This window comes from Cystoisospora suis, assembly GCF_002600585.1.
Source record: "Cystoisospora suis strain Wien I chromosome Unknown contig_2588, whole genome shotgun sequence".
Taxonomy (NCBI): Eukaryota; Apicomplexa; class Conoidasida; order Eucoccidiorida; family Sarcocystidae; genus Cystoisospora; species Cystoisospora suis.
In genome coordinates, this window is record NW_027155386.1 from 1 (window position 1) to 11,783 (window position 11,783).

General features: G+C 44.4%; 1 protein-coding gene across 1 annotated transcript in view; it reads right to left on the reverse strand.

The window, feature by feature from the left end:
- CSUI_005344 (er-trafficking trapp i complex 85 kda subunit) overlaps positions 1-11,783 on the reverse strand; it is a gene marked incomplete at both ends in the record, with an annotated part of 13,186 nt that continues 1,403 nt past the window's right edge. The window contains 7 exons of the mRNA XM_068065520.1: positions 1-267; positions 1,672-2,356; positions 3,359-3,459; positions 4,703-4,835; positions 5,829-6,031; positions 7,074-8,142; positions 9,424-11,559. Of these exons, the coding sequence (XP_067922503.1) occupies positions 1-267; positions 1,672-2,356; positions 3,359-3,459; positions 4,703-4,835; positions 5,829-6,031; positions 7,074-8,142; positions 9,424-11,559 (4,594 nt within the window). The remainder of the gene's footprint in view (positions 268-1,671; positions 2,357-3,358; positions 3,460-4,702; positions 4,836-5,828; positions 6,032-7,073; positions 8,143-9,423; positions 11,560-11,783) is intronic.

Here is an 11,783-nt window from a genome sequence, read left to right on the forward strand (position 1 = left end):
TTGGTATCCCCATTCTCCGCGCCATAAGAAGAAGTTGTCCGAGAAGAGCCGCCGGAGAAGCAAAAGAAGAAGGAAGAGAACCTCGGACAATCTGGCGTATCTGATAGACAGAAGCTACAGCATCGAGAAGAGCCNNCATGCCTATGAATGACGAGAAAGCTTGTCTAGCCATGATAAATCGAAGATGCTGAGAGATGTGCTGCCAGCCACACCACTCATACTGACTCGCCACACACATGTAACACCGCAGGGCCAAGCGCTTGAAGCCTGCAGCACACAGCAAAGAAAAAGAAAGGAAGAGTGAGAAAGAAATTCTTCAAAAGAGATAGTGAAAGAGAGAATAAGAGAGAGAGAGAGAAGGGATAGAAGAGATGATCATAATAATGATGATGAAAGGGACTAAGAGACGGGAAGACAGAAGTGTGAGAAAGAAAGAAAGACTACTTTCTCTCTGTTTTGAAAGGGCCTGTACAGGGAAGGATAATAGGGAAAGAAGAGAAGAGAATGTGGAGTGGTAAGCTCGCATAACTAAACAAACTGATAGATAAGTAAAGAGATAGATAAAGATACGTAGACAGATAGAGACAGATGTGTAGTAGACAGTGTACAGTCGACAAGACTCGTCACATGTCGATCCTCCTGGTCTATCTCCCATTAGACTGAAGTGCTATCCCTCTAGAAAAAGAGAAGAAGGAGAGGAAAGAGGGGAGAAAGACTGCCTATGCATGTATATATACATATATATATACATATCTATATATACGGAATCCTCTACCTCTGTAGTCGTGTGAGACGCAGTCCATAGAAAGTCCTACAGATACAGACATACGAATAGAGATATATACAATATATCTATGCATATGTATACATATATATATGGATGTATATACACATATATATATATATACATGCATCTGAAAGGCGAACGCTCAGACCACTGGGAAGAAGGGAACGAGAAAGAAAGAAAGAAACGACCCAACGCTCTCTCCACACACATACAGAGAGAGGTCTATATAGAAATCTATCCAAGTATATCTATATCTATCTATATATATAGAAAAAGAGAGAAAGAGAGAAGATGACACTTACAGTCTTTTCGAGGTGTACTTCTCAGCGGCGGGGCCGTTGCTGTTTCGTGTGTTCGGGGAAGTGTCGGTGAGGAGATGCATCGATGAGCTAGTTACTTATCGATGCTCTTTCTATGAACTTCTCAAGAAGCTATTCGCCGTCATAGTCCACCTGCTTGTAACATAACTGCATTCCCACCTATTCATCTAAATAGCTCCATTAAAATCTTCTTCCCCCCCCGTCTACTATCTCGTCATATACACATACTGACACCATATATATATATATAGAGAGAGAGAGAAAGGCATATAGACAGCAGATATGTATATGTATATATATATAGAAAGAGAAAGGTGGCAAGAAGAACTATCGCCAACATTTCATTCCCTGCCCACTGATGGTGTAGTATATACACATATATATATATATATATGTGTATGTATATACATATATATACATGTATATATAGTATATACTATCTATACACATGTGTATACAGTGGGCAGGGAATGAAAGGTTGGTGACAGTTCTTCTTGCCGCCTTTCTCTTTCTCTGTATTCTTTTTCTTTGTTTTCTTGTTCGTCTCCTTTTTCTTCTTCTTACCAGCCTTATAATAGGTGTGTCCTGCCATGACTAGCTGGAAATTTCTTCTTCTTCTATGAGAGACCCCGGCCTGCTCATAGCATAGAGCTGCCTGTTCAAGAAGCATCGCACTTCTTATCGCTTCGCACTGAGCTCTTATCGACGATGAAGAAGACGGTGTCGATGCTGGAAGCGCCGTCGCTCCACCCCCAGAAGTTCCAGTCGTCGATCCTCCTCCTCCCCCTCCTGTCGATGCTGTTGTCGCTACATGACTGGCTGGATGGAGCTGTGCATGCGACGTATTCACAGCACTCTCTACACCTTTGCCTACCTCACTGGTCCCCCCTATATTGGATCGAATCGAATGGACTGAAGTGACACTGGGATCTCCTCCTGGCTTTGCAGTAGACAAAGAAGAAGAAGAGGGAGGGAGAGACTTAATGACCATCTGGGGGTGTTGTCTCTCTCGAGAACGAGCTTTAGCATCGAGAGTCGGGAGCTCCGCGTTTGCCGCTAAGAGCCGTCTCGCTGCTTCAACGGCAGAGTCGACGGCTGAGGCGTCAGTTGGACTTAAGCACTGCTGACGTAGATGAAGAAAAGGCGAAAACGGTGAGAAAGGTGCTGGTAAAGGGAGAATCGATGCTGAATCGATAGACAATCGATTCCCCAGTAACACACATCGAAGGGCCAGACGTCCTGCTGACGCCTAGGAGAGAATGAAATACACAGGGATCGAGAAAGAAGAAACACGATCAAAGAAGAAGAAGAAGAAAGAAAGATAGGTAGACAGAGAGGAGAAGTCATAAGAAGAGGATGAAGAAGAGAAGAAGAAGAAGAATGAACTCCGATAGAAGAGGTAGAAAGAAAGTATGGAAGAAGTCAAAAGGACTCAAAAGGGATGGCGAGAGACAAACAAGAAAAGAGAGAGAAGAGACCGAGAGAGAGTGAGAGAGAAAGAGAGAAAGAATGTGTTGATCTTCCTCTTCACATGGAGAGAGAGGTGTATATAAAACAGATTTCCAAAGTGATCGGCAAACGTCTTCTACTTCCTCTCTCCTAGCCTACTCAAGCTTACACCTCGCTTGACGTAACTGCACCTATACATACCTATATGGACATCTTAGATCTGGCTCTCTTTGATCTAGCTATCTATTTGCACCTACATATTTATATGCATGAAGGGCCGAGATGCTTTTTGTCGTTCTACATGACAAGGACGCCGTGAGTATGAGAAGAAGAAAAGAAGAAGAAGAAGTGAATGAATGAAGAAAGCATGTATCTACTCCTTCTTTCATTTCTTCTTTCTCTTCCCTACTCTTTGGCTCGACCTGTCAGTCCCTTTCCCTCTCTGTCTCTCCCCCTCTTCCTTCTGAAACAATCGACACACAGACACCTCCTTTTCTCAAACCCATACATACACCCCTAGAGAGAATGAAGCCCAATCCGAATATAAGCCGTCAAAAAGAAAAGAAGAGAGGGATAGAAATCCAAATCTAGATACAGAGAGTCGAAACCTTCCATGTTATGTCACACAACGAGATGTGGAAATACTTCCTTGTCTAACGATGCAAAATCCTCCCTTTTTTCGCACCCCCGAGATCTTCTTTCGATCTTATCATCTTCATGCTCCTTTTCTTCTTCTCTCTACTCCATCTATTGTTTCTTATGGAAGAATGAGAAGAAGAGGCGCGCGTTTATTTTGGCTTACCTTGACGTAGGCATTGTAGGCTTGTTCAATACAAGACTCGACTTCACGCCGAGGCGCTCCCGTCAAGTGGAGGCATACGGCACACATCTCATACGCCCCCGCTAGAGACAAGAAAAGAAGAGAAAGAAGATGAGAAAAGAAGAGAGAGAAAGGGTGAGAAGGAAAGAGTGAGAAAGAAAGAAAGAAAGAAAGGAGAGGGTGTAATGATCTAAGGTATCCGTCACTTATAAGATGGAGGAGAGGCGTGGTATGTGTTTTGAGACGAAAGATCGATCCTTGTTACTTCCTACAGAAGAGAGGCGGGAGATGAAAAGATATATAGAGAAGGAGAAGAAAGAGACGTGGCTATGTATGTGTATAGAGGTGTCTTGACTTATGTATCGCTGCATGTATGATCGATCCAGTACATTATGAGTAGACACACTACCCGATAAAGACCTACGAAAAGACTAAAAGAATGAAAAGAAAAACAAAGAAGAAAAGGAAGAAGAAGAAGAAAATGAAGAAGAAAGAAATGCTCCACGCTGGAAGGACTGATGAGACAGCCAGTCATTGAGAATCTCTAGAAACACATAGGTGTATATACACTGCAGCAATACAGGAGATCTCTACATGTATAGAAGACACGTATGTATCTGTATCTCGATGTACACCCCGACTCTAGAGATGAGAAAGTCGTCAGTGACTCTCCTCTATGCAATCGCCAGCACCTAGGTCTTATTCCACCCTACTGACGCTTTCAGCTTATGAACTGGAAAGATATACATACATGGGGACTACTATTCCCCTATTACTACTACTAGGATGACTGATGCTGGTACGAATAAGACTTTCTTCTTGTTTGACTATTTCTCTCCCTCCCTCTTCGTCATTCTCCTGACATGCGCTGCTTCTCCACTCCGGAGAAACTCCTCTACGCACATCTCTCTATCTAGATATATATATATATATATACATAGATAGACGTGTATATAGATACACACATATGGTAAGCAGTGATACATAGCTAGATGAGAGACAAATCTCGATGGACTGCCCCTAAGGTTTGGTAAGGAAAGAATCCACCATAAGAATAGACAAGATTCGCATCAAGGAAGAGAGAGAGAAAGAGGACGAAGAAGAAGAAGATCCTAAGGGTGAAGAAGAGAGACCACCCTCTTCTTTTCTCCTTTCCTTCTTTCTGCTCTCCATCTCTCTCTCTCTCTCGTCTCTTCGCACACCCTCTGTCTTTTTCTTCTTTGTTTCTTTCTTTCATTCTATCTTTTTCTTCTTTCTTTCGTTCATTCTTTCTTTTTCTTCTTTCTTTCTTTCATTCTTTTTCTTCTTTGACTCTTTTCTTCTTACCGAAATGTTTCCATCGTTTATCTTGCTTGAAATCTGCAGCGCAACTTCGAAAGCTTTGGAGAGCGGCCTCTGCATTGTCAAAGAAAAGCTGCAGGTCGCCTAATAGACGGTACTGCCACTCGATTGCATGCAACTAAATAAAACAGGAACAGAGAGCACCAAAGACAGAAGATAAAACATGAAAAAAAAAGAAGAAAGAAAAAGAAAGAAAGAGAACAGGGACCAGACATGCACAAAGGAAGAAGAAGAAGACGGGAGAAAAAGAAAAAAGAACATGGAGACAAAGAAAGAGAAAGAGAGAGAAGATAAGAAAATTAGCGAGGCGTAGTGATGCATGGATACAGATAGGGAGATAGAAAGATAACCTCCGCAGGGAAGACGAGAAAATGCATGCAACCTGAATGAACCTGTAAGTTCTTTCTCTTAGTCTCTCTCTCTCTCTCTGTGCGTGTAGAGAGAGAGAGAGAGGTGAGATAAATGAATGAAAGATCTTCGTTTCTTCCTCTTCTTCTAAACAGAAAAAGCAATTTCCTCTCTCTCTCGGTATGCATCTATGTATATATATATATGTATATTTATATGTGTATACATGTATATCTTTGTATGGTGGAAATGAGCATCAAGATGCGAGGGATGCTTGCCATGCCACACCCCCTACAGAGAGAGAGAGAGAGAAAGCGTGATCTCTAGGCTTATGCATGCACCGAAAGCTCTCTTCTTCTTCTCATTAAGAACTCGAGTAACGACAGTAGACACCCCCTACATGAAAGATATACTACTACTCGAACCTCCAACTAACGACTCCTCCTCTTCCTCCTCTTCCTAGCACTGCCACTCCCCCCTACCACTACTACTACTCCCGATCAGAACAATAGACACTTTCTCATAAAAAGATAAAGATCTATATCCCATCCATACAGTCGAGAGAACAGACACCTAGATACACACAGAGACAGAGACACTGAGAAAGAAAAAAGGAACGAAGAGAAAGACCGCGACGGACAAGAGAGAAACATATACCCCTCAACTGAAAGTACACTGAGACATCTACATGTATATACACCTGTATATGTATATCTACACACCTCGACGTGCGTGGGAAGTCGTTGATAAGAAGAGAGCCCACCTGATAGGCCGTCTGTACGTGAGCTGCCGGAGGAGACGTCGAAGTGGTGGATTGAGAGGAAGCACTAGACGTCGAGGAGGAGGAAGAAGAAGAGGAGGAGGAGGCAAGAGGAGGCGAGCCGGGAGAAGAAGTCTGAGAAGGCTTAGATAGACTGGAGGAAGAGGCATCAGGAGGTCCTCCTTTACTCTGTCCTGACGTCACGCCTGATAAGAATGGAGAAGAAGAAGAAGGAAACTTCGATGAAAAGAACGGACTCGCGAATTCTATAGCACGCACAGGGAAAGAGAGAAGAAGAAGAAGAGAAGGTAGAGAGGAAGAAGGAAAGAGAGGAAAAGAAACGGACGAGAGAATAGGGGAAGAGATTTCTACTTCTACAGGTTTACATACAGACGCCTATGTATGAATAGATAGATATACAGATTAAAGATAGATAGATAGATAGATTAACGTTAGATAGATAGATAGATAGATTAGTATCTATGCATGCGACGATAGTCTTGGAGGCGCTTGTGTGAGAGAAGGATGTACAAATACCTTTCTCCATCTGCCTTTTTACAGAGTGATAGAGATAAGTCTATTCCCCCATCCTTTCTTTCGTTCTATCTCTTTTCATCCGCCCAAGCAAGAACGACCTTTCATCTATTCTCATCTTTCCTTCTCTTCAGAATTCAACGAGTGACTAAGCAGCTAACCGGCTAGCTAGCTAGCTGACTAGCTACGCTTCATTTCCTTTCTGTTTCCAATAGAAAGCTATCACCAGCAGAAGAAAAAGAAAAGTTTCATCTACCTAGACTAGATAGATAGCCGGCGCATAGCTAAGATCATAGGGTTGATCGCCGTAGTACCTATTATGACGGGATAGAAACACAGTACACATCGCGAGGTGTATGTACACCCGAACAACAGAGCAGTGACAGCGACGGATACATGTGACAGGTCTTATTCAAATGAAGCCTGTCGTCCTCTCCTTTTCGTCTTCTTTTACTTTCATTCTTTCTCTCCCTCTCATGTGTATATTTGTTTCACTTATTCCGATTTCTCCAAATGAAGTATCAACATTTCTATCTCTCTACATCTGTATCTATNNAGATAGTTAGACAGATAGATTAAAGATAGATAGATAGATAGATGCTGATAGCGTAAACGTCCACATATAGAGATGCATGCGTACATGCAACAGGACACATCGATTGATCTCTCATATGGAGACCGAGAGAGACAGTTTCTGTAAGGAAGATGAAATACCTCCAAGGAGAGCTCCTCCAACAGCATAGAGGAGAGCTTCAGCAGCCCCCCCAGCTTGTTCAGCTACGTTCGCGACAACTGAGCTAGCTGAAGAAGAGGAAGAAGAAGAAGAGATCGAGGCGATGGATCCACTCGAGATACCTCCCGTACTTGCGCCTCCTGCAGTATGGCCTCCCCCCCCTGTAAGGGTTGTCGAAGCTTTAGGTTTTCTCCATAGATATCTTAACTGGTTGCGAAAGCCTTTACGATTACTGGAGATAGAGCTATCAAGTTGTCGAGCTTTGCGTTCCATCCAGGGGAGAATTCCTGTATTGACGAAATGCTGGACAAATGCAGAAAGAGAATGCAGATCCGCCCACGTTAAACCGACACAGAAGGAAGTGTCTAGACAGCATAAAGGAGCCACATGTGAATGGTAAGATGAAGAGAAAGAAGGTGAAGAGGAAGAAGAAACAGTTGGAGGAAGAAGAAGACTTCCTCCCCCCCCTGTGGATGAATCTCCTCGAAACTTCGATGTCATCATGGCTCCTCCAGGTGTACATACACCCGAGGCATTAGCGACGCTATTAGTTAGAGGATGAAGAGGAGCAGCGGGGGTACTCGAGGGGAGTCTTGAAGCGACAGGAAGAGGGAGAGAAGAATTAATCACGGAGAGAATATCCGATGGACTTAAAGAAGAGAAACAACGAGATGAAGAGAGATCTTCATTGGGAGGATGAGGGGAAATGACGCTGCCTTCTGCGGAGTTCGTAGAAGAGAAAGAAGAAGCTCCTGAGAGATTATCACTACTTAAAGAAGAAGAAGAATCGTATCCTCCTTCTCTAGATGTACCTGGAGAAGAATGGGGATTTCGAAAAGAGACGTACCCACTCTGGAGAGAAGAAGAACCCTCAGGAGAGGCCCAAGAAGAAGAAGAAGGGGGGATGGGAGGAGGGGATGAAGAGAAAGTCGGAGGAGGAGAAGACCCCGTGGCTGGCGAAAGAAACGTAGGAAAGAGGTTTCCTGATAAGGTCGAAGAGAAACTTACAGACAGATGTTGACTATAGAGGTATCGGATAGCTGGAAGAAGCTGTACATACACCCCCCGAGCAAAAAGCAAACGAGAAAGAGAAAAGAGAGAATTCAGAAAAGGTTTAAAATCTTCCTCATGAGACATCATCTCCACCAGTGAAAGTACACCTCACTCTCCCACACTCACTCCAAGCTTCAAATACAAACGCTTATCTATCCTTAATCTACCTCTAATCTATCTTTGATCTATCTATCATTAATCTATCTTTATCTTTAATCTATCTATCTATCTTTAATCTATGTATTTTTGATCCATCTATCTATCTATCGCTTTCTCTCTCTCTCCCTCCACACCTATACACAGATGTATGTATATATGCAGTCACGGAGCTTCTTTCGTTCTCCCAGTCTCTCTCTTTGTTTTCTCTAGAGACGCATCTGCACCGTATATCTATCTAGACATGCTAGAGAGAGGGAAGATGAATGGCCCATTGCTTGGTAGTTCCAGTGAGCTATGGAGACATCAATAGACCCCTGTGAGCTGACGACCCGTCTCCCTCATGAAGAGGAGGAGGAGGAGGAGAGGAAGAGGAAAAAGGAGAGGAGAAGATGAAGAGCATCGACTATGTCTCGAAAGAAAATGAAGTGGCATTTACTTCACGAAGTCTAAGAAGACCGCCGTGTATGCGTCATGAGAATTTCGAACAAAAATCCCCGCCTTGCTTCCCCTACATCTCCGCTCTTTTCGCATGGAAATGAGAAGGATTACAACATTTAATTACTTCTTCTCCCTTCTGGTCTAGCCTCTATGGAGGTGAACAAGATGATGAAGACGAAGAAGCAACACGCTTGTCTTCACAGACACAGAGAGACAGGAAGGAGTCAAAAGGAAGAGAAAGAAGAAGAAGAAGCTCTCCCCTATATATGCACTTTGTCTATCTTTCTTTCTCTCTTAGTCAGACAGCCTTGTACAGAAGCCACATCGGTTTGTATCTAAACGAAAGACACGACCCCTCTCTACTACTCTCTAAGACTTCCTCGATAGGAAGATTTTATATACACCCACACACGTATATTCATACATACATGTACATGCACATACACGTTCATCTTCATACATAGCCATGGATCGACGAGGTCCTTCTCTCTCCCTCTCTATTTTTGTCCCTTTCTTCTGATACCTGTGTCATATCATGCACTTGACTACAAGCTTCCCAGGGAGAGAGAGAATGATGGATGCTTCCTCTCCCCGTTCTTCTCGATCCGTGCGTGAAAGAAAGAAAGGAGGAGGTCTTTGACAGGAACTCTTGTCTCTCTCTCTTCTCTCCTCTACACTTACCTGCCAATGAGGCTTCAAAGTGGCGTTTCTTCCTATAGTGAGGAGATGACAGTTCGCCGGGGGGAACGCTGCGCAAAGTCGTTCTAAGAGCTCTTCACTTCGAGATGGAGAAGAAAAAGAAGGTCTCTTATTCTCTTCATGCCTTCTCAGTTTTCTTTCATCTTCTAGCAATCCGACCTTCTCTTCTAGATCTCCTCTCTTCTCTCCATCCATTACGTCTCTTTCTTCCTCTGTCTCTTCTCTCCCTCTCCCCCTCTCATCATCATGATAAGGCTTCAACAATGTCTTCTTCTTCTTATGAAGGTCTTCTCCATTCCCTTTCTCTTCTTCCTCCTCTTGTCCTCTCCCCCCCTCTCCCCCCTCACCTGAAGTAGAAGAAGAAGAGGTTCTCCTCTCCTTATGCGACCCTTCTTCTTCTTCTTCATAATGATGATGATCTTTCTTCCGAGAAGAGGCCTTAGGTTTGTGGTGTCGAGCTGATGCGAGATCGCTCTTGGCTTGATACGCATCAGGATGAATATCGAGAAGAACAAGAGCTCTTGCAGGATTAGGATCCAACACATACTTTTCACAAAGAGACGGGAGATACTTGGTATGAAGGAGCTCCTCTAGAGCAGAAACAGGATCTTCATCGTGGCTACTTGCTATGAGAATAAGACCGACAGGCTGACAACAAGCCTCATGCTCGCTAAATCGTAGACTCTCGAAGACCACCCCATCCCAGTCGCTGTACCACTGGAGATCTATGCCTCTCGTGCCTGTTGTGCTGCATAGAGGAATCGCCTGACTACTTTCTTTACTGAGGGCATGAAAAGAAGAAGAAGAATGAGAATCTCCAGAGGGGTGGGGTCCTCCTCTGTCTTCTTTGTCTCCTCCTGTTCTCCGCAATGTATCTCTGTCTCTTGCTCCCCCGCTATCAGAAGAAGAAGAGACACTCGATTTAGACGTGGAGGGAAGATCAGAAACAAAGGGCGAAAAAGCAGAAGAACGAACTCCACTTGTACGTGCTTGCTGAGACGAGAAAGGTGATGCAGCAGAAAAAGGTGTATGTACACCTGAAGCCTGAGAAGAAGCTAGACTGTACATACTAAGATCTGAAAGACTCGGGGGGCACTGAGAAAGAACCCTTGTCGCAAGAGTATCTGCGGCGAGCTCGGAAGGCAATTCTCCTTCTTCTACATCAAGAAATCTCACAGAGAAGAAGTTACTTGCAGGAGATGAGAAACGAGATGCCTGACCCGAAGAATTTTCAACTGTATTCCCTCCACTTCCTAAGAAAGGACTATTCTGACTACTTCCTCCTCCTCCTACTCCACCCCCCCCCCCACCTGGTCCTAATAAGAGAGAAGCACCTGCTTGGCTACTATGATGAAGGGCCGCTGGCGAAGGGGAAGAAGAAGAGCTCATTCCTCCTTGACTTAGAGCATTCCCAGCTAAGCCCCCTCCCCCTGTTCCTATCCCCCCCCCATGAAGATGAGACGACTGGGGAAACATCATGGGAGAGCTTATATTCAAGCGAAGATTCAACGGCGGGACATCTGGAAGAGAAAGAAAAGAAGCAGAGGATGGAATCCCTCCTCCCTCGGTTTCCGATCCATTTCTCTCCACCCCTGTCGAAGGTGAATGAATATGAGGAGCACCGGCACTACGAGTGGACTTGGGATTTGAAGTGCATGCAGGGCTAGCGGAATAAGGCGTGCCGGGGGCTTCACTCTGATGCCTTCCTCCTCCTCCTCCTCTTGCTTCTTGTAGAAGAGTTGAAGAAGAAGAAGAACTACTACTAGAACTACTTCGATTTCCACCCCCTGCTGCTGCTGCTCCTGGTAGTCCAGAGGGATATGTTGAAGAGACGGTGGGAATGAGACTGCTTCCTTGAAGAGAATAGAGATGAAGAGGATGATACCCTTCTCTGCGAATGAACTCTTCATCTTGCTGCTCTGTGAGGAGACAGACATCTCTTGAACTTCTCGCCACTCCCGTCGTCGATGGGGAAGAAACTTCACATGAAGAGAAAGGCTTCCCGAGATGCGGGGTGGTATAGCAACCTCTCTCATAGCCAGGAAGAGAAGAAAAAGAAGACGATGCACGGAGAGCTGAGGCGATTTTCCGAAGAGCTACGGCGCTTCCATTGAAGGGCTGAAAAAGAGAGGCTAAAGACAGACCCGTTAAAGCAGCCACTTCTCTCTTAGCTCGAGCTGTTCCTCCGACAAGAATATACGGCGGAAAGGTACGTCGTAGCCAGGAACGTAGGGTGAGACAGGAAGGCGGAGGCGACGCTATAGGAAGAGGGGGGAGAGAAATACATGGAGAGGCGGATAGTGAAGTGTTAGAAGAAGAAGAAGGGTATCATCCTCTTCATC